General features: G+C 44.1%; 1 protein-coding gene across 2 annotated transcripts in view; it reads right to left on the bottom strand.

Annotated features, from left to right (window-relative positions):
• The window catches only part of GABRB2 (gamma-aminobutyric acid type A receptor subunit beta2), a 933,998-nt gene that overhangs the window by 436,892 nt on the left and 472,993 nt on the right, over positions 1 to 24,113 (bottom strand). For both annotated transcript variants that reach the window (XM_078653411.1, XM_078653410.1), the window contains exon 5: positions 1,559 to 1,641. In XM_078653411.1, coding sequence (XP_078509537.1) covers positions 1,559 to 1,641 — 83 coding nt within the window. The remainder of the gene's footprint in view (positions 1 to 1,558; positions 1,642 to 24,113) is intronic.

The raw sequence follows: 24,113 nt of genomic DNA, 5'->3' as shown, positions 1-24,113 counted from the left end.
CAATTATTCACATGAGATGTTAAATTGACAGTGTTGAGAGTTACACTGGAGTAAGATGTTAGTACCACCCGTGTCATCACAATGGCTATAATACATTGGTAATTAATAACTTAGACTGTCAAGCCAAGCCTTGGATAAACAAGCAGTTTAACTGCAATTGTGATACAGGTAAACGGCAAAACATAGACATCCAATGTAGAAAATTCAATAGGGGCACCAGAAATACTGGAAAGACTCTTTCAGCGAAGAAATGCATATGAACGTTATAGAGGATAGTTTGCTTAAGTGCACTCACAGTACTACTCCGACTTCAAGCTTAGTAGAGGGAGGCAGTAGCCTCCTTCAGCAAGGTGTTGCTGCCTACCACCTTGCCAGCTAATACATGGAGGTGAGAGGCTTATAGTTTTAATAAGATGGTGTTATCACTATCTCTTCAACCCGAGTGCAAAACAAACCCCACAAGGTAACAAACTCATGCCAGAATTCTCTGCCTGATTTTTCCCTTACCTAGTGTAGTGGAATGACGGTGGAGGGGCTTGACAGCTCAGAGGATATATCAGGCCCCATCTCCCAGGGGCTCATGGAAATCACACCAACATCTTGAACCACCATACTGATATCTGCCTCACCATTCTCCCTTACTGACCTGGCTACCACTGTGATCAAGGGAAATTACTGTCAGCTCTTGTGACAGTGGTAATGTGGTGATGTTTATGCCTAGGCATGGGCAGCACCTTGCTAGTGGGCACACAAAAATAACAGCCTCATGTATTGTTAGTAGGAACAGCGGATCAACTCTGAGATTTATCAAAGGAATGGACAACTGCAGTGGCAGCAAAATGCTTCATAATATTTATCAGTGATGGTGGAATATTTGCAATAGATATTAATGTGTATTTAATTTTATTACCATGAAAACTGGCTCTACTGATTATGAAAGCAATGCCATTATTCTAGGAGTTATGTCGCTGTCACGCATACTGGGCCCATGCGCAATGGTACAGTGATATCTGCAACCAGTGTGGCCATTCTTATCTTGAAGCACCAAGGAATCTGCTCAGCATTATTAGAGATAGGAGCAAGAATGTCGACCTGTCTTTCTGTCTATGCAACACATGCCATAACAGGGAGCAGGTCCTTTTCTTTAAAGAGTCATTATCGAGCACACAAACTTCCGCTGATACAATGAAAGTTGTTGCCGCCATTTACAACTCTTTACTAGAGATGGTCTGAGGGCAATCTTTGGTAAGATTTCCTCTTATTCATAGGGATATAAAGTCATCAGCAGTAAGAACCTTCTAATGAACTTCTGGGACTTTAATTCGGCGTTCATCACATTTTGTCCTGATGCATACAAAAGTGGAAAGATGCCCCAAACTTTTTCTTTCGGAGTAGATGTGTGATCAGAACAATGCAGGAAGATGTCCTGCCACATAATAAAATTATAATGATAAAATAAAGTAGGAAGAATGATACTGAATCCTAGACAGGGCAGGAAACACCATGCATTTGGTTATACAGAGTATTTGGTCCCAGCACAGGGACAAGAGGTACTCACAACTCTCAATCTCCAATGTGCAGTTCTGCTCATCAAGCGGATATCTCCGAAGGTCCATCATGCAAGCAGCTGTGGTAGTTATTCTACAAAGAAAGGGATATAAGGAGTGTCACAATTTTATTTTTACATCAACATGTGAGAGGTTTAGACATAGTATGCTCACTGCAGAAACAAACATTATAGTATGTATATATCCGGACATCGCCTTCCTAACAGAAACATGGATGAACGCCTCCTCAGCCCCAGACATCACCATTGCCATCCCGGAAGGCTACAAAATCATCCGAAAAGACCGCACCGACCAAAGAGGAGGAGGCATCGCTATCGTCCATAAGAATTCCATCCGCATCTCAACCAGCTCAGACGTCAACCTCGCTAGCGCCGAACACCTTCACTTCCAGATCCACACCGACCCCAAGAACACACTCAGAGGCACCCTCCTCTACAGACCACCAGGACCCCGTGAACAATTCAATGAAGACATCACTGACTTTATCACCCCACACGCCCTCCCCTCCGAGGACTACATTCTATTGGGAGACCTCAATTTCCACCTGGAAAAGAGCAACGACAGCAACGCCACCACCCTTCTGGACAATCTCGCCAACCTCGGACTCAAACAACTTGTTAATACCCCCACTCACTACGCAGGTCACACACTCGACCCTATCTTCACCTCCAGCAAACACATCTCCTTCAGTCACACCACATTTCTCCATTGGACGGACCACAGCTGCGTTCACTTTGTCTACAAAAAGACCACAACCCACAACCATCCTCAACCTACTCTGCGAAGAAACTGGAACAAAATCACCATCGACCAGATCTCCTCATCGCTTCTTCAAAACCCCCCTGCCCACTCTTCGAACCCCAACCAAGCAGCCATTAACCTCACTCAATAGCTAACCAACAGCGCTGACAACCTAGCACCTCTGAAAAAACGTCAAATCAAACTAGGCAGCAAAAACGCCCCCTGGTTCAACGATGATCTTAAGAAATCCAAGATACTCTGTCGCTCCCTTGAGAAGGCCTGGAAAAAAGACCCAAACACCAGCACCAGGGACGCCTTCAAAAACGCCACCCGCATACACCACCAACTGATCCGGACTGCCAAGAAAGCCGCATTCAAAGACAGACTAGACAACAACGCCCACAACAGCAAGGAATTATTCAACATCGTCAAAGAGTTCACCAACCCTACTGCCAACTCCAACGACAACACTCCCTCTCAAACCCTTTGCGACTCCCTAGCTTCATTCTTCCACGACAAAATAGCAGACATCCACAACAGCTTCGACAACCAACCCGGAGACCAACCCACCCAACCTTCCACCGTACCTTCACCCCCCTTGAACATCCTTAATGACTGGAACCCAATCTCCACTGAGGACACCATCCGCCTGATGAACTCCATCCACTCAGGATCCCCTACAGACCCATGCCCTCACCACATCTTCAACAAAGCAGACTCCATCATAGCACCACACCTCCGAGATGTCATCAACTGCTCCCTCAACTCCGCCACCTTCCCGGAAAGCTGGAAACACGCCGAACTCAGCGCCCTTCTGAAAAAACCCCAGCAGACCCCACCGAACTCAAAAACTACCGCCCCATCTCGCTCCTTCCATTCCCGGCCAAAGTCATCGAGAAAGCTGTCAACAACCAGCTCGCCGCCTTCCTCGAAACCAACAAATCCCTCGACTCCCCACAGTCCGGCTTCCGAGCCAAACACAGCACTGAAACCGCACTCATCGCAGCAACAGACGACATTCGAACTCTACTGGACAATGGAGACACAGTCGCCCTCATCCTCCTCGACCTCTCCGCAGCCTTCGACACAGTCTGTCATAACACCCTGTTACAACACCTCAGAAACATCGGAATCCAAGGAAAAGCTCTGGAATGGATCACCTCGTTCCTTACCGGAAGAACTCAGAGAGTCCGCCTCCCACCATTCAAGTCAGAGGCCACTGAAGTCATTTGCGGCGTGCCACAAGGATCTTCACTCAGCCCCACCCTCTTCAACGTATACATGAGCCCCCTCGCGGCCATCGCACGCCAACACAACATCAACATCATCTCCTACGCTGATGACACTCAACTGATCCTCTCACTCACCAAAGACCCTAACACCGCCAAAACCAACCTACATGAAGGAATGAAAGAAGTAGCCGAGTGGATGAAGCACAGCCGTCTGATATTGAATTCAGACAAAACAGAAGTCCTTATCTTAGGTACCTCCCCCTCCGCCTGGGACGACGCTTGGTGGCCAGAGGCCCTTGGAAAAGCACCCATCCCGACGGACCACGCACGGAACCCGGGCGTCATCCCGAACTCCTCACTCTCGATGACCAGACAAGTCAACGCCGTTTCATCATCTTGCTTTAACATTCTTCGCATGCTCAAAAAAACATTTCGCTGGATCCCCACCGAAACTAGGAAAACGGTCACCCACGCACTGGTTACAAGCCGCTTGGACTACGGAAACACCCTATACGCCGGTACCACCGCAAAACTTCAGAAAAAACTCCAACGCATCCAGAACGCATCAGCCAGACTCATACTAGACATCCCGCGTAAAGACCACATTTCTGGTCACCTGAAAAACCTCCACTGGCTCCCCGTCAATAAGAGGATAACATTCCGCCTCCTAACCCACGCACACAAAGCACTTTATGAACTTGGACCCGAATGCCTCAACACACGACTTTCCTTCTACACCCCCTCCCGCCAGCTACGCTCTTCCAACCAAGCCCTTGCTGCTGTACCTCGCATCAACAAAACCACCATGGGAGGAAGATCTTTCTCTTACCTGGCGGCTAAAACCTGGAACTCACTTCCCATTCACCTTCGCCTCACTCAGAACCACCTAGCATTCAGAAAGCAACTTAAAACCTGGATATTCGACATGTAATTCCCCACCCTTCCTCGAGCGCCTTGAGACCCTCTGGGTATGTAGCGCGCTATATAAATTAATTGACTTGACTTGACTTGAGTATGTTTACGTTATAACTAAATTCTTACATGGAACATGTTACCTTTTATTTCATCGACTTCGACGGACACACATGATTGTTCTCAGTTTAGTCCATTAGGCAGAAAAGATCATAAATATGCATTAGACTGCATTTTCCCACCACATTTTAAACTCATAGAATCATAAGCAATGGGCCAGGAGTCTCTTTTTTTCGCTATCTGTCTCTCTTTCCGTTCATTTTTCACCATGCTCTACTATGACCTTACCCCTGACTTATGGTATGGTAAGTAAACATTTGGTAATTTACTGAATATCATGAGAACAACACAAACGGGGGTGAAAGGGTAGAGAAAGTGGATTTTGAAAAACAAAAAACTGAATTATTTTGCAGAAATAGAACAAGGGCTCCAACTTTACATCAACTATGGAGCACAGAAGGACAAAACTCGTCAACATAGAAGCACAGACAATGTGGCACTAAGGAAAGAAAAAAAATATAACTTTTAAACCCAGTATCATACCTGTTAATTAAGTTGCTTTCTAATAAGAGCTGCTGTCTAATCCTGCCTTGGAACACATAAAACTGTGCCTCCCACTGTGTTTAGCTGACCCTTTTTGAAAACTGGGACATAAGTCGAATTTGGCAAAATCTTCCAGGACAGCTGGTGAAAACTGGGGAACATCCTGGAAAATCTGGGATTCCTGATCACCCTACTGAAGGGCATCATGAGTTGAAAGAGCTCACTGGCGTAACGAAAAGTGAGGGGGCCTCCCTGTAAGGTATGTAGAGGGGCCCCCTCTGGGTTCAATTAGGAGGTCTTCTGTCAGAGTGCAGTGCAGAGGGGGCCCCCGCACCACGTGGGCTGCGGGGGCCTGTGTTACGCCCCTGAAAGAGCTGTAACCTTGGATTGTGCTCCCGTTTAGGTTCTAGTTGGCATTTACATGTCAGTGGTGGGCATCCCAGTAGCGGCCGGTGGTGGGAGTGCTGCGGGCGCTGGGACAGGGCAGGGGAGGAGCAGGGTGGGGGGTAATAAACTACGGCATACAACTGAACAGAGGTTAGTAAACAAATAAATAAATAAAACAAATGTCATTGCACGCGCTGCATTGCCAAATGGGATGCAGCGCGCACAACAAAATTCATTTTATTTATTTATTTATTTGGTTACTTACCTCCGTTGGACTGTATTCCATAGTATACTACCCAACACCCTGCTCCAACCCCGCCCCACCGTCCAGTAGCACTCTCACCACCGGCCGCTTTTGGGGCATCCCTGTAATGTATTGCGAGAGGCCCTGTCGTTTCCCTGATAATGGAAGAGCTCCTGTGTTTAGGTGATGCATGGCAATAGGGTTCTCTTGGCAGCATTACAAATTAGATGCTGTTTCGTAAAAGAAAAGGAAGATTCCAAGTTGATTTATGTTCACCATAGATATGTAATTTACACTCTATTATAATGCTTTCAAAACCCAGATGGGAATAGAAATGCAAATTACTTGCATAAGTGTGATTGTCTGACACCTGCATAACTGTCAGATAAAAACATTACAATTGGGTATACCCAGGTGACTGGCCAAGGGCAGGCAATGCAACTCAGGGTTTTCAAACACATAGACGCAATTCCAAAGTAAGTTACCAAAAGGAGGACACAATTTGTTAGAAGGTTTTCTGGTAGCAAGGTCCTCCTAGTCTAAACATGTTAAAGTCTGGAATTATATCTGGGCAGACATGATAGAAGGGGGTATTGATTTTTTTAAAATGATTTTGCCCTATCAAATGCTCCCCTCCCCACTGAAAATGAGCACATTCATAGGAGGATGGAAATTACAGCTTTCTTTATTTTGCAGTTGGTAGTAATATGATATTTATTTTTAAATACCAATCTGAAATTTCAGAAAAGGCTCATCTTTTCTCGCCTTCCATGACCAGAGGAAAGGTTAATGGTTTGTACCAGAGTAAACATATGGCAATCACATGTTGGAACTTAACAGGTAATTTCTAGATTGATGACCACTGTCAAGACACTACTGTGAATTTACCTAAATGAGTTGCGTGCTCACTCCTGACTAAGGGGTTGTCTTAGAGGGAGGTGAAATCTTGAAATCTAGTGATTTGTGGTTGTAACTCCACTGTTGATGGATTTCCAGCTTGTGGAAGAATGACCACTATCATATCATCCCTCTGGCAGATCACTGACAGAATATCGTACCTGATGGAAATGGCCCTTTTTGCAGGGTTTTCCCCAAACTTTTTGCTTCCTCCTCCCTTGTTTTTCCTGACCTGTGGTTGTTGGCAATCGGACTCTGGGCATTTTACCAGTGCTAAAGTGCATATGCTCTCTGTGTAAATTGTTATTGTAATTGGTTATCCATGATTGGCATATTTGTGTCACCAATAAGTCCCTAGTAAAGTGCACTGAGTGTGCCAGGGCTGGTGATACAAATGCTACTAGTGGGCCTGCACCACTGATTGTGCGCCCCACATGAGTAGCCCTAAAATGGCGTCTCAGGCCTGCCACCAAAGTGCCTGTGTGCAGTCTGTGAACTGCCATGTCCTCCTGGTCAGTGTCTCCACTGACCAGGCCTAACCCTTCCCGTGCACATTGGTCAACCCTATGGAAGGCCCAAGGTACCCCCTTGGGCAGGGTGCAGTGTATGTGAACGGTAGAGCATGTACTAGTGCAGGTAACATGCTCTGGTAGTGAATGACAGCCATTTTCGTTTTTCACTATTGTAAGGCTACCTTGCCCATAGGCTATCATGGGAAATGCTTTCTACAGTGGCTACCAGCATATCTTCCCTTAGGAGCAAGGTAGGACATAAAAGGCTGGTATCCCTGAACTCAGAATTTAATAGCACATCTTTTAGGAAAGGTGGTTTTAAATCCTGTTTTTGAGAACAGCACTATTAGAAAGTGGCTGTTCTATTGTCTGACCTTTCTGTGTGCCTTTGCCTGTTTGTGAATTGACTGTCTGGTTTGTGAGTGACAGGGCTGGGGGATTCCAGGAGACAGAATGAGTCCGCCCAGTGGCGAATAGAGAGATCTGCATCTAGATGGGAGGGAGAAGTTGCACCTGGGACCTGCATAGGACTGTGCCTGCCCCCCGCAGTGCTGGCTCCACCCCTTTGTGGTGCATCTGATGTCTCTGCCCTGCACTGTGAAAGGAGAGAAGGGATCATGTCAACAAAGTGCTCCAGGGCTGTGCTTTCCCTCCACAATGCTGGCTTCACCTCCTGTGGGACGTCTGATGTTTCTGCTCTGCACTGAGAAAGGAAAGAAGGAGTCATGTAAACAGAGTGCTCCAGAACTGGTTTGGACCGGGTTCAGAGCCCTCCTGCACAAAGGGAACAATGACTTTTTAGGGGTATAAGTACAGGACCCCTGACTACAGAAAATTAGATCATCCTGGAATCAAAAAGGAACCTCTGCCAAGGAGAAAGCTGGAAGACTGAAGAAGGAAGACTGTCCTTTTGTTGCTTTGCTGGATTGACCTGCAGTTGCTTTGCTGCCAAGGAGAGGGGAAGGACGTTGTTGTTGCTTTATCCCCTTGCTTGAAGAGATCTCCAAGGGCCTGTTGTGAGCTGGCCTCCTGTTAAGAAGTCCCAGGAACAAAAGGACTTCACCCCCAGCTTTCCCTGAACTCTGCTGAGAGAGTTCTGCCCTTCCTGCGTGCTGAATCCGACTGGGGGCATCTGGAAGTTTTGGCCTGCTGTTTGGAAAGCTGGAGAACAAGAAACTAAGACTATCTGCAAATTTTCACGCATCGCTCGCTTGCGGAGCGCATCCCCGTCAGTGCGAGGAAATTTACGCCGCCGCGAAGATCGAGATTGTTGCAGCGCCTGTTGCCGCTGCAAGAACCAACGCATCCTTTCCTTGCGTAACGCATCGCTCCGGTGTGGGAAAAGTACCATCGCTGTAAGTATCATCGCAGAGCCTGTCGTCGCTGGGTGAGATCGCCGCACCGCTTGCTTGCGGACCGCCTCGCATCACTGTGAACATCGCCGCAGAGCCATTGCATCGAGGGGCCGCGAGAGGAGAAGATCGACGCTGCGCCACACATCGCCGCCGCACCTGACATCGTCGCCGTTCCGAAGATCATCGCATCTTGCCTTTGCGAGACGCTCCCTACAGAACCTACACACCGGAATCCATACAAGGTATCGCCTCCCTCCCCATACAGACCGGATTTGTTGCAACACGCCCGCTGCGTCCAGCGGGGCTGTCGCATCGCCTCCCCAGGGTTTCAGGAGTGATGCATCGCTTGTTTTCCACCGCACCAGCTTCTGTTTTGGAACTTTGTCGCAACTAAAGATACTGTTGGCTAAACGTGACACAACTGTGAACTATTCTAACGCAACTGTGAACTATTCTAACACAACTGTGGATTAATTTGACACAACCATTAAGAACTCTTTAAAAAACATATCTTGAACTGTGTATGTTGGATTTTTGTCGTTTTGGTCTTGTCTAGTTTAGATTAAATACCTTTATTTTTCTAAACTGTTATGGAGTCCATTTGTGGTGTTTCACTGTGTTACTGTGAGTGTTGCTACAAATACTTTACACATTGCCTTTGATAAGCCTGTCTGCTTGTACCAAGCTACAAAGGGGGTGAGCAAGGGTTATCTAAAGAGTGGTTCCTCCATACCCTGACTAGAAGCAAGGGTCCCTATTTGAACAGTGGTACCTATCTCTGCCAACTAGAGACCCCCAGCTCTAACAGTAACCAAAAAAATAGGGCCTCATTTACACGAAAATGACACAGCGCGGTGCCGTAAGCTGCACTGCGTTGCTTTATTTTTAAAGCATCGTATTAACAGTAATACAATTATACAACACATCCCTGTGCTTTCCCATCGCTGGTGTACAATGGCTGCACAGACACCCTTGCGTCATTTTGCAAGGGTGCCTGCGCTGCGGAGATGATTGTTTTGGTGCGGAAGGGGCACAAAACATCCCTTAATGGCATTTTCCTCTTTTTGTGTGTACTCCAGAATGCAGCAAGCATAGAAAGAGAAAAAATGGGAAAAAATAAAAGTATTGCTCCTCGTAACACCATTCCTACGCCTCTCCTGGGAGATGCAGAAGTCTGGCACATTCCCAGTTGTACAAAATATTGCAAATCTTGGAATGCCTCAAATTCCATGGATTTTGCATGGGGACACCCGTGGCAACACCCATGTAATGCCCTTTTCATGCAAAGTAATGCATGGGAGGAGCATATATTTACAAGACTATGAAAAATCATGCAGGGTGACTTTACCTGGCTTTGTAAATATGGGCAAGCCCACTGCGCCGCAGGTGCGTAAAAAATAAAAATGGTGCAATGTGCTTGTAAATAAGATGGCCAAAATATCAAGAAGTTAAGTGCAAAAAAGTAAGTATAGATTTACTATTCTTAACTCCACATTTACGTAACTTGATGATATATATATTGTCAAGGTACATATATGGGAAGTTATGTGTAGTAAAACTTTATGTACCTATAGAAAACATTTACAATATTTTTCTCCTCTATATTTTTGACATGATATTTTGTCCCACAATATTTTTGGTTCCGATATTCAGTGTAAAAGCCATACAGGTACCACTCACTTCAAAGTCAGCCCTTAGTTTGTTTGATTATTTGTGGTAGATTCTTTGCAGCACTTCTCATTCTAAACGTGATGCCTTCCCATGCCAAGCTGATGATGACGGATTGGCTGCATAAATTGCTAAATTGCTCACCACCATAAATCTTGATAGACGTAATAATTTGGAAGTAAGCGCTTACTACATATGGCATTTCCATTCAAGCTCATCAACATTGATACATTCTTCAGATATTTGCTCCTAATGCTTGAAGCTTTTCAAGCTAATGGGTTATTCGTACATACCCACACAGGCTTTGAGTGCATGTGAATACCTTCCTCCTACTCTCCCTTCCCACACCATCCCCAGATGCAGAGGTAAATTAGACGAGGCAGCACTACGTATTCTCTGCACAACCAAACCGCTTTTATATTTAGAGTCTTAACATAGATTTCACAACAATTTGCCTTTTTCACATTTACTTCGTTGGTAAGTGAATAAAATTAAATGCTGGATTAAATCCCTGCATGGATTCTAAAATTCATTTTCTCACTGGCCTACAGCACAGGAGACAGATGTTGGAGGCAGGCATCTGCAGCATCACATTGCTGAGGGCTTTGCCTATAGATAGCTGGGGTTTAGCCAAGTCTACTACAGAAGCAAGGCCGATTCATTTTAGTCCTTTATCCGGTTCTTTTTTTTCATTGTCCTAAGCCAATTAATGCGTTCTACATTTAAATCTGCTTTACGGATGTCACTGTCAAACCATTCACTGCAAAATCTGAACTGAGAGATTCATCTGAATATCACATTCTTAAAAAAATGCAACATTTTGTAATCCTCTCAGCTGACTTTCTTCAAAGCGATGCAACGTTTAGTGTTCAAATGTTTTTATTCGGACAAACACAACAGGACATCTGCTACTAATACTGGATGTACATAGCTCGTTATAGGATGGCCCAGAATGCAATAGACACATTAAAAAGAAAGAAACCTGCAAGACGGCTTACTGACAGAATCACTGAAAATGAATTCCTGGTGGTCCGAATCAAACTTTTTATTCGGATGCATTTGCCTGGCTGGATAACTATCCATAACGGACAGCATTTCAGAAAATAGCTCTCCTAGAATTATGCTTCCAACTGGAGCACATTTTCAACTTTTATTTGACTTTGAAAAAAATCACTATTGTGTCATTTTTACACATGTTAACTCTAAATGCAAAGGTTTCAGCCACTAATATCTGTTAGCTACCTAAATACAGCAATTTACTACGAAAGATGACCTGCCTTTGAGCAACAAAAGTCATGCTCCTTAGCATCAACACATGGGGTGGCGTATTTAAAGAATTTTGATAAATGGGTGTTTGAAACTTTTTTTTGTTAAAATCTGTGAGTTATGCAGAAGATTATGGATTATATGGCAAATGTAGCAAATTCATAATTAGGCAGTAGATGCACAAATGCAGAATTCCGGACAACCAGAATATACGATATGGAAAGGAAATACTGGGCATTTTATGACATGTATGCGCGCGCATGAGAAGGATGCACTGGGTATTTGACAGTTATCAAAATATAGGTGATAGTTAACTCAAAGGGATCTGGGTCACTCAATCAATCAGCATCTGTAGAGTGCTGCACTGTCACCCATAGAGGTATCTAAGCGCCGGGGTGTGAGATCTCCATCGAAAACCTGTAGTGTAGTTCCTATTATCCCAATAGGCTCTGCGCATTGGAATAATATCTTCAATAGTATAGACGTAGGACAGAGGTTAACTAGGTCTTCTACTGTTGATATTAGACTTAAGTTTTGTGTGCCAGCTAGCTCAGAGTTCACTAGAAACTTTCTCGCATAGGCGAGGAGGAGTTTAACCTCCCTGGATAGACAAGAAGGGATTTAGTTTCTGACAACCATAGAACATGACAACTTTGCTCTCCCTAATCAAGAGTATATCTCTAGAGTCGTGTGAAAACAAAAGACAACTATTTTACTCAGTCAATACATGCATACTTAGTTTCACCAGATTGTAGAGAAAGAAGAGATGGGCGTGTTCAATAAAAGGTGTTATTTATTGATCAGTCTCTTTTTCTCATACAAGAGAAATGAATCGCTACAGTTGCAATACTTAAGGTTAAGTAAAGTGCATACAGTAAAAGCAGGATTATAAAATAATACTGTAAAAGCATTGATATGGTTTCTTAGCCATATTATACTTTAAAATGGATAAAAGATATACATACATATATACATTGACTAATCGTACTCAACTGGTGCTTCTAACTACGCCTACCCCGGTGTACCTGACCTAAGCCTAATACGTGGGAGGGAGTAAGTAAGTAGCAGTTTAAGTTAAGTTTGTTTTGCCAAGAATCTGACTCAAGAATTCTCTGTAAGGGGTTAGTCAGTTCAGTACCTGGGATTTAGAAGGTAGGAGGGCTGGTATCTCTGTCTCAGGACTCGATATCCCAGTCACCCGCGAAGGTGGGCTGGAAATGCTGGAGGCTGGATTTCTCGGCAAGAGAAAAGACAGCGTCTTTCCTCAGCGCGTCAAAGAGGGAGGGGCAGCGTCCGTGGGCATCTCGCATCAGCTGGGCTCTCCGGCAAGTAGTCGCTGCTCCAAGCTCATCACCACCGTGTCCTTGCTTAGGGCAGCGTCGGTATATTTATACCTGAAAGGTGCCGGGTTTGACGTAAGGATGGACATAAGACGTCAATTAAGAACTGGTTGTTCTTACATTCTTTACAGGAGTTCTCGAACAAAATCAAAACAATAGCAGCGGGGATTTCCCAGGTTTTCTGGAGGCTTGGTTTGTTTAGAGAACTTGGTGTGCTTTCTAGGGGGCTGGAGGAATAGTGCTTGCTTAATGTGACAGCATGCGCTATGACTAATTTATGAAACTGGTTTCTGTGCCGTTGTATGGATATTAGTGATTTATAACCGGACAAGGGTCAGAAATTGGAGTATCGATACAGGTCCCTATATAAACACACTACACCCACTCCACAAATTCATGTCCATATTTACTAACCTAATAAATAGTAAACATAACTAAAAGTGCATGTGTATACTGAACCACCCCAAAATACATTTTTTGCATTTGAAAATAGGCATATTCGAAATGCGCGAAAATGAGTATAGGTACTGTATGCATTCAAGCAGTGTAATCATTCAAAAAAAAGGATGCACAATTTAACTCAGCATGAATGATTTGCGAAAATAACACATGAAATGGCTCTTAATACAGAAAAAAGTGCGAGACCACTCCATCACATATAAACACAATTACTTGTAAATACGCTAGAGGCTGAGGTAATGTATTGTCTCTAGAGTTCCTAAAAATAGAAGTTCTGTTCTCTAGGAATAGTTTTACTTTAAGCAGAAGATAAGTGCCAAAAGGTAAATATTTTTGGTTTTGGGAAAAAGTTTTCGTTTTCAGGGGAAGAAGGAAAAAAATGTCAGTAGCTTTGTTTTTTAAAACCGAAGGCCAAATTCAGAGATCAGGGAACGCTGTGTGCAATCTTGCTTAAAGTCATTCTCTCTGTTCTGGTGAAAACATCATTTCAGACAGACTCTCGAAAAAACAGTCTACCGCTTCTGGTGAAAGTTCGACCAAGTTGGAAAATGTCGCTACCATGCAGTCGTGCGCATGTTCGCTTTCAGTGATGTTTTGATCAGCATTGCTTACAGAAGGCCGTACCTGGTTGATGCTGCTTTCATCCTGTACTTCACTACCCTTCAATCGTAGTGGTGAAGTCTCCACGAATGCCGTCATCAGGATAGGTAGCCGCTGGGGACAGCACAATGCATGAGCCTTTACTGGACCCAACAAAGTATCTGCATCCAATGGTACTTCTGATTGTAGTGTAAGACAGGTGTCCAACACGCATTCTTCGCCGCATAGCATGCATCTCAATACAGGTAAGACACAGTTCTGCCATATGGGTCTGAACGAAAGAAACCAGGTCATATTTAGATCTCTTAGCCGGGCTAATCCAAGGACTTTAGTTATGCGGTCCCGGTAGCGTATAGCTAGGATCGTTTCTTCCATTGTTGCTGGAGTCTTGTCTGTGACATGGCTTGCCATAACGAAGCAAGAGTAGCAAAAATAGGATGCCTGCTACGAGTCCCAACAGGAGAGGAAGTCCGCCAAAGATGGAATGGACGAAGTTTGGAAAAATACCCAGGACTGCTTTGAATGGGGTTAACAGTCCCGAAAAAACGGTCTTAAATACACTCGCGATACCATTTGTATCAGAAATGTTTAAGATTTCGTTTAGCATTTCTGCGAAGTGTAGGGGGCAACTTGTTGATAACAATGCATGTATCTCTCCTGTTGTCCTTGCAACTTGGAGATCATACGTTTCTTTTGATGACGTCAAGCGAACTGGCGTCTGTAGGAGCACAGTCTTCATTCTGCTTAAAGTATCAATTCGAATAGAAGAGATTTTCAAACTGGGCCAAATTTTTCCCTCCCTGTCTGGAGTGTCGTTTGGAAACAATACTCGCTCACAGCAAGTGACCATGGAAGTCACGCTTACTAGATAAGGTTTTCATGGCAGTAAGCCACAACATCTGTGATGTACAATTAGAATGTAACTCCCGTTAGAAAGTCTTCTAAAGAATGGTTCTATTTTTGTTGCAGTTGTGCCGAGCTGGTGACATGAAAGGTTATTTGAAGTCCCCTCGCAGGCCCCATGTAAACTTATACCCTGACACAGAAGTACACCACTTAGTGATTTTTCACAATTATTACCACTAAGAAATACACTTTGTCCTTTATTACTGTAACATGTGTGTGTATAAGGTAAGTTCCATGTTGACTTAATGTATCCTTTACCCAACCTTTCATACTGGCCTGCCTGTATAGATTTTTGGCAGTATCGAAACTGGAACGTCGTTATCGGAATAGTTATAATCCCATGTATTATCCATTCAATGACAGGTCGTTCTGACATTGTCAATGGTAATCTCTCAAGTTTTTCAATGCTCAGAATTGTATACTCTGCACCCTTTTGTGCCAAGCTGATTTGTGTATCAGTAAGGTTAAAGATAGTGACTAGTGACGTCGTGTTGATTAAATGCCAAGGCACGTAGCCTGAACGCAGATTTTGTAACGTCCAGCCAAGCTGTACAATAGAACGCAGTTGTGACTGACCGTGTTGCAACATCAGTAAGTCTTGCTCTATTATATCGATTTCAGATGATACAATACTGTCCAGTGAAATATTCTGGAAGACAGAGTCATTAACCCATTGTCTACAACAGAAAGCGATTTTTCCAAATTAACACGGTCAATTTCCCGTATTTTTTCTGCTGTCTCAATTTGAGCTACTTTCCAAGCTTCGTTGTAAGCTGCATATATAGAGGCCGCTATGAAACGTTTTTGACGCTGTTTGCGTGGTCCTTTAATGAAATCACGCAAGTCAGCACCTTCTTTAAGTAAAGTCAAGTGTTGCTTAATTTCAACCAGTGTGGATGTCTGTAGCCATTCAAGGCAGAGTTTCCCTACACTGTAAGTAGTTACTATCCCTGGATGTTGTCTCTGTGAGTATCTAAGGTCTGGCCTGGTCAATGTGAACCCCTGTGTTTTGTGCAGGAATCTATCTTGACAGTTATTTGTGTCTGTGGGCCAGATCAACCATTTTTTCCAATCAGGATGTGTTCTGTTTTGGTTCAAAATATGGGATACGTCTATCTCAACATCTGTAGTGCTATTACTGTCGGGTGTTGGTTTCGGAATAGACGGTTTGTTTAAGTCTTTAATTTTTGCTAGGCCAAGACAGGTTGTCTGTTGAATTGTATCATTCAAAAATATAATTTGTTCTGGGATCATGCAGGCTCTAAATAATGATTCTATACCTTGCACTTGCCAATCTTTTGTACCCCAGATCGTTTTTGTTTCAATATTATTGTTCCAGAAATCAAAACCGAATGTATTCATTTTGTCAAAAAATGATTCTGAATAGATTCATTTTGTGTTTGTAAGCATGTTTTTCATTCCTGTCTTATTTAACAGTTTAAAATAAAACGTTTCTGCATCACTTGTGTTAAACCCTGAGAAGTATGAACATTTTTCATAAAATGTTTTTGAACTTCCTTTGGTGGAGTTGCACAATGTTCCCATTGGTTATAATTTAAAACATTTCTAGGTTGAGCTGATTTATGGAGATAATGGTTACCATAGTGGTTATAACAATACATCTGGTCATAATTAGATGAACCTTGTAAATAATCATGTCCTGTAAATTTAGCTGACATCACTAGATCTGACATCATATCATTAATACTGTCAAAGTCCCAATCATCAGCAAATGTGCTTGGTTTTACAAAGTCACTCAATGAAATCTTGAATTGATGAGGATACTTCAGGAGCTCGACCGGACCATAGATTTCGTAATCAGTTTTGTCCCATGCTACCCCACCGGGTATAGGATTGGCTGTGAAGTTTACTGAAGAAAGTTCTCTTTTCTCGATGTGTGAAGACTTGTGTGGTTTCAGGACCAAGTTGATATTCTGACTTGCTGTGTCCATTGTAACATATTTTCCCTCAATGAAATGTCCCAAGCATAGTACCATGATGAGCCAAAGTATGAGCCACCCAAAGTTCAATCCATGGACAAATCAGATAGGTTTCTTTTAGTTGATGAAAGAGTTCCTTTGTTTTGATTTTAAAAGTTTTTTTGTTGGTTGTTCCTCAGGTTCATTCGGATCCTCAGAAAAATCATCGAAGTTGATGAAGTAGCCTGATGCTGTTCTGTCAATTGTTTCAATTGCTTCTGGATTCCTTTTTGCTTTTTGAATTTCAGAGCGCAGTCTGCTGTTACATCATTGTAGACTGGTGTTTCTTGATGTAAGATTTTGAATTGGGTTTCAAGAGGTTTAAGTTCCATGGCTTTGTTGCATAGTCCTTGTTGATTCACTGTAGGTTTATCAATTGTGATTAGTCTCTCAGTTTGAACCTCTGTATTTGTAGCAAACTTTGGTGTTCTACTACTTCTTGGGAGTCCACTTGGCCTACTACTTATTATCGGCCACATGATTGTGGTTTAACCAGGTCGATGGATACAACTCGGTTCTCCTTTTTACCAGCAAGGGGCGGTAATACCACTGATCTTGTCCCGTTGGCAGACAAGACAGGTACTGCTTTTCTGTAAGAAGGCCCAAATTCCTTCTTTACCGCGATCTTCTCTCTGACCAGATCCACGATTTTTGGAATCCAGACAGGTCTTGCTGGGACAGGTGGTTTCTCTTCAGTGGCTGTTGGCTGTTGCTTCAACTTTATGTTGCTCAGGTCTTTTCTTTTTTCGTTTAAGTCCTGTAAAATAGCCAAACGATCTTTGATATCAAAGCATTTTTCTTTAACCACTGAAGTTTGACTATCGAGGTCCTGGATTAACATTCTAGTCCCAAACAATAGTTCGTACGGACTGAGACCTCTCAGAGAATTTCTTGGCAGATTATTAAGACTACGTTGGACACTTATTAAATGTTTGACCCACCCAGCTCCCGAACCTAATACCTTTGCCGTTATAGATTGCTTTATGTCACGGTTTTTTCTTTCCACAATTCCGTTTCCCTCAGGATGAAAGGGACAAGAGTACCGCAATGAAATGCCCATGCTGTTCATGGCCTCTTTGTAAGCTTGAGAGCTAAACGCAGGACCCTGGTCAGAATGTAGCATGCCAATTGCGTATGAACCGATAAAGACTCGCAAATCTTTTATAACAGTTCTGGCATCAGCCGAGCGCTGGGGCCACATCCAAATGAATCTCGTGCATGAATCCACTGCGACCATGATATATTTATAGTTACCGTCCCTTTGTAAGGGACCGCAGTGGTCCAGGTAAACACAGGCTAATGGTTTATCTGAGATTAGAAGGGGCGTCTGTGCTGGTCGTTTCACTGTTGATACCTTCATTATTTGACATATTTCACATTCTAGAACATAGTTCCTGTTTGTCTTCTCATTTGTGGCCACCAGTATCTCTGTTTTAATAACGATACTGTGGCTGAAACGCCAGCATGTACAGAAGCAAGCCCTTCGTGTGTCGCTATAATGAGTCCTAACCTATATTCCATGTTTGGAATTGCCCTATCCCCCACTCCAGGGATTCGAGCAAATGGAACGTTATTCGCATCAGTTATGTATGAGTACTTTACTGGAAAGCCTTTCGGGAGTGTTTTTATTGCATTTTTTTCTGTAGCACTGACAGCCTGCAATATTTCGCTGTCTATTTTTGTTTTTGACCGGGTGATGGCAGCTACGGAAGCCGTTAGGACAGCTGACTTTGCTGCCTCATCAGCCAATGAATTCCCTGCAACGTGAACGCCATCACGTTGATGACTCAGTGTATGTATCACGTGAGTCTTTTGTAGTTCCTTTTGTAAAAGAACTACTTGTTCCCAAAGCGTTTTATGCTTGATTGTGCCACCTTTTGCATCTTTAAAACCGTTCTGAACCCAGATCTGCAAGTATTCATTGTAAGACTGAACGCAATAATATGAATCGCACACTATGAGTGTGGGGAATTCGCGATCCGTATTTTCAAGCGCCATCTTAAATGCTAGTAGTTCAGCTCGCTGAGCTGTACAGTCTCCTAGGGATTGTGTTTTAGTGACCAGTGGTTTAAATTTTCCTTCGTGCCAGCGACCTTTAACAATCGCGCACGCAGTACTGTAAGCTTGTTTACCCCCAACTGCGGGTTGTGCTGATACGTCCGTATATATTATACAGCCGTAATGTTCTAGAGGCAGGATTTCGGTCGGCAGAGTACATTCAAATTCATATTGGAGAAATTCTTGTGTTTTTAAATTAGGATCAAATTCGTATACCACGTCTGTTGCTGCAAGAGAATTAGCCCACTGAATCCAGCTCTGATGTAGTGCTTTAGCATTCGGAATGCTTGCCTTTGTTACCGCCTCCAGGGCTGGTATTGGTGTTACGATGATTATTCGTTTACCTTGTGCTAGGGCTCTTTCTTTCGCTACAGCAGTCTGTACTGCGGTTAGAATTTTTTCCGTTTGGCTAAATTTCATTTCAGCTTTTGTGTACAGATGTGATTTGTATGCTATTGGTACTGTTTCTCCCTCATTAGAGGTTAGGTATGTGAATCTGCATCTTCCTGGGATGACTCGAATCACAAGGTTGCGTGTGTTATCGCGTGTTTTCAGTTTTGTTTTAACTAACATGTCTGTTTGTAAAGATCTCAAAATTTCTGTGTGTTTTTGAGTCCAATTGATCGTTTTAAAATCTGGTCTTATTAGGTCATAGAGAGGTTTAACTCTCTCTGCATAATTTAGAATGTAAGTTCTTCCGAAATTCAGGAAACCTAGAATTGATTGTAAGTTTTTCAGCGTTCTTGGTGCTTGGATTACAGCGCATTTCTCTAAGAAATTGTCAGCCAGGCTTTTGCCTTCACTTGATAATTCATATCCTAAAAACAGGACAGTTAGATGGGCAATTCTTGACTTTTTGAAGTTGAATTTGTAACCCTCTGCTGCGAACCCAAGTATTATGGTGTTCACTCTTTTCAAGTGAGTATCCAAGTCATCATCTGTTAGATAGATGTCATCGACATAAGATAATGCCTCATCATCATATATTTGTAGTAACTCTGTTGCTCTCGCTGAGAATAATCCTGGGCTGTTCTTGAACCCCTGTGGCAAACGACAACATTTTCCTGTGAGCCATTTATTGAGAAAGCGGTCAAATATCTGCTTTCTGGTGCTATATTTTGACAAAAGAATCCATTAGAGATGTCTAATGTTGTTTTGTATTTTTTGCGCACTATGCTATTCATTAGTGCTGCACTGTGTGAGTTTTGTACTGCAAAAGTTTTGCAACATGAGTTTAGGTGTCTGTAGTCCAAAACTAGACAATATGAATTGTCTGGCTTGGAGACAGGAAACAAAGGATTGTTCATTTGTGAGGTGCAAGTTTCAATCACCCCCTGGTATTAAAGTTGATCTAAGATCTCCCTGACCTGTTTTTTAGCTTCTTGCTTAATTGGGTACTGCCTTTGTGCAGTTGGTTGAGATTTTAATTGGATTTTGTGAGGAGGTTAGTCCTCATCCCATCCTACGTGGTTTTTATATAATGCAGGAGCTTGGGCTACTGCCCACTTTCTTGCAAGTGTATATTTTCTATGTATTGGAACGTGATTTGAGAAGGCAGGCACAATCATTTCTTCGCCATGAGGGCACTCCCTGACAAACTCTGGTGGCCAGTCTTTTTCAGCTAAAAGGATGTCATAGCCTTTGGAGAGGTTATCCCAAAATAGACCCCTTATTTTCCTAGTCTTATCTCCCTCTATACGTAATGTTATTTCATATATTTTATGAGGTTTGCTAACTCTGGTATCTGCAGTTTCCACCTGAATGTATTCATTCGTGTCCACTGTCTCCAGATGATTCATCAGGATCTTGCGAGCTATGCTCACTTCTGCTGCGCTGTCTAGCATTGTCTGAGCTCACTCTCCGTTTTTCAGCTGTGTCCTCAGTATCCTCGGCATGTTTGATTACATTAATACTGGCTACCTTCTTCTTTGGAAATTGTAACTTTTTATTTTGATGAGCAGGTTCCTTGTCTTTGGACTTGACGTGCTCTTCCCTGTGTTCTGACCGTCCTCTTCTTTCCGATTTCTGCGAGGAAGTCTGAAAAGATCGAGATGGACGTGTATCAATATCTTGATATCTATCAGGTTTCTTCAAATTATCTCTATTTCTAAGGTTGTATTTTTTCTCAGAGGGCTCCCTCTGGGGAGACTTGTGTCCTTGGTCCGGAGATCTTTCTCTCCGCCGAGGAGACCTTCCTCTGGACTGGAATCTTTTTTCTTTGGGAGTGGATTGTTTATTTCCATCCCAGCTCTTTTTTGGAGTGTTTAGATTATTTTTAATAAATATCTTTTCAGGATTTTCAGTTAGTTGGGGTTTCACTGGTTTTCCACCCAAACTATCTCTTCCTAGTTCTTCATAGGATTTTTCTATGATTCTGGCAAGTTCAAATGGTTGTTCTGCTATATCTGTTTCTTTCAGTCTTTGGCGGATCGCCACAGTTGCTGCTTCCCCCTTTATGTTGGCTAGTAATATTGCCGAGACCTGCTTGAAGTCTTTCAGTAGTTTCATACCCAGAATTAAAGCAGGTTCTGGACCGTATTCATTTTGAATCTGTTTTAGCACCTCTGGTATTACCGCCATGGACGGAACACCATGTGTTTTTGTGTAAATGGAAGCAAAGACTGTACCCCAAGTGTCACAGTCCTCCACATGTGGTGCGATCCCCATTGGAAGACAGATAGTCAGAATTCTGTGTTTCTCAGTATGGGTAGTATCCGGAAATACTGCCTCTATTTGAGTGATTTTCTGTGCTAACCAGAATGGAATTTGTTCCCGTTTAATGGGTACTTTGCCTAGACAGGACTGTATGTTCTGTGGTGTTATTTTATTTGTGTTCCCCTGATGAGGGGTCAGCTGTGGAATTTTAATAGCTGGTTGGACTGTTGAAGTCCGCATTACATATTGGACTAATTGTCTATGTATTTTAATCAGTTGTTTTAGCTGTACTAAAAGTTCTGGTATTGACATTTTTTCAATGTCTGGATGTGGTGTGTAGCTGGCTAGAACCGGCCACGTTGCTCCTGGTCTACCTAGTGGACCGAGCCTGGTGATGTGATCATTATGTTTTAGGGCGCCTTTAAACCAGAGCAGGTGCTCTTGGTATTTTAATGGGATTTCCACCTCCTCGAAAGGAGTGTACTCAGCCGGTGGTTCCTCTATTTTGTAATAGTGGAACTCCTTTGTTACAGCGTTTGCTGCTGGAAAGTTTATCCATGAATAGAATACCTCTGTCTGCCGATATTCGTGTGCCTCAATTACAAATATGACTGTACCACCTCTCGATGTCAGTCCATTTTCTATAAGTTTTAAAGTTATAGTTTTTCTTATGCTGACCGGGATGAGTATTGCATCCGGGTCTTGCTGTAGGAGACTTGTGTCATCCGCTAGGAGTTGAGCTGCTATTCTAGCTGTCTCCCTTTCTTCTTCATTGTCTGACATTTTACTGACAAGAAGATTTTTTGTTGCAGATCAGGTTTCCACGGAAACAAAGATTAGGTGCACAATATTTTTGGAACACTGTATCCTTCAACGTTGAATAAACCAAAAACCGTACATAGGAGTCTCCTCCTACTAAGTTTGGCGGATTTTAACCTTTGACCCACTCCAGACGTCTTTGGAGTATTTATGGGAGAAAGGGTCTGTGTGAAAAGCACGACTGAGTTACTCTAATGTCTTGCGTTAGATTTATCGCCTTACCAAACCGTTGGGCGCCATGTAGTGTAGTTCCTATTATCCCAATAGGCTCTGCGCATTGGAATAATATCTTCAATAGTATAGACGTAGGACAGAGGTTAACTAGGTCTTCTACTGTCGATATTAGACTTAAGTTTTGTGTGCCAGCTAGCTCAGCTGACCCCACCGACCTCAAGAACTACCGCCCCATCTCGCTGCTCCCGTTCCCTGCAAAAGTCATCGAGAAGACCGTCAACAAGCAGCTGGCCGCCTTCCTCGAGACGAACGGATCCCTCGACCTCTCGCAGTCTGGCTTCCGGGCCAACCACAGCACCGAGACCGCCCTGATGGCAGCCACCAATGACATCCGAGCCCTGCTCGATAACGGAGAAACGGCGGCCCTCATCCTCCTGGACCTCTCCACGGCCTTCGACACTGTCTGCCACCGTACACTAGTGCAGCGCCTCAGCAACGTTGGAATCCAGGAGAAGGCACTAGAGTGGATCACCTCCTTCCTCGCCGGAAGGACACAGAGAGTCCGCCTCCCCCCGTTCAGATCAGAAGCCACCGAAGTCATCTGCGGCATCCCTCAATGCTCCTGGCTCAGTCCAACCCTCTTCAACGTCTACATGAGCCCCCTCGCTAACATCGCACGCCAGCACAACCTCAACATCATCTCCTACGCCGACGACACCCAGCTGATCCTCTCCCTCACCAACGACCCCACCACCGCCAGAGCCAACCTTCACGAAGGGATGAAAGAGGTAGCCGAATGGATGAAGAACAGCCGCCTGAAGCTGAACTCGGACAAGACGGAAGTCCTCATCCTGGGATCCTCACCCTCCGCCTGGGACGACTCCTGGTGGCCCCCCGCCCTAGGCAGCGCACCCAAACCAACAAACCACGCACGCAACCTGGGCTTCATCCTGGACTCCTCCCTCTCCATGACCAGACAAGTCAACGCCGTCTCCTCGTCGTGCTTCAACATCCTGCGCATGCTACGTAAGATCTTCCGGTGGATCCCCACCGAGACCAGGAAGACGGTCACCCAGGCCCTCGTCACCAGCCGTCTGGACTACGGCAACTCCCTCTACGCCGGAACCACCGCCAAACTCCAGAAAAGACTCCAGCGGATCCAGAACGCCTCAGCACGACTCATCCTGGACATCCCCCGTCGCAGCAACATCTCCGGACACCTGATAGACCTGCACTGGCTCCCGGTCAACAAGAGAATCACCTTCCGTCTCCTCACCCACGCACACAAAGCCCTACACAACCAAGGCCCAGGATACCTCAACAGCCGCCTCAACTTCTACGCTCCCAAACACCAGCTTCGATCAACCAGCCACGCCCTCGCCGCCGTCCCCCGCATCCGACGAGCCACCACAGGGGGACGGTCCTTCTCCTACCTCGCCGCCAAGACTTGGAACTCCCTCCCGACCCACCTCCGCCTGACCCAGGACCACCTCGCCTTCAGGAAGCAACTCAAGACCTGGCTGTTCGAACAGTAGCGGACCCCCCTCTCCTAGCGCCTTGAGACCCTCTGGGTGAGTAGTGCGCTATATAAATGCTATGATTGATTGATTGATTGATTGAGAGTTCACTAGAAACTTTCTCGAATAGGCGAGGAGGAGTTTAACCTCCCTGGATAGACAAGAAGGGATTTAGTTTCTGACAACCATAGAACATGACAACTTTGCTCTCCCTAATCAAG

Source organism: Lissotriton helveticus, chromosome 7, assembly GCF_964261635.1.
Source record: "Lissotriton helveticus chromosome 7, aLisHel1.1, whole genome shotgun sequence".
NCBI lineage: Eukaryota > Metazoa > Chordata > Amphibia > Caudata > Salamandridae > Lissotriton > Lissotriton helveticus.
Note: the sequence above shows the minus strand (reverse complement) of the source record. Positions and strands in the feature narration are given on the sequence as shown.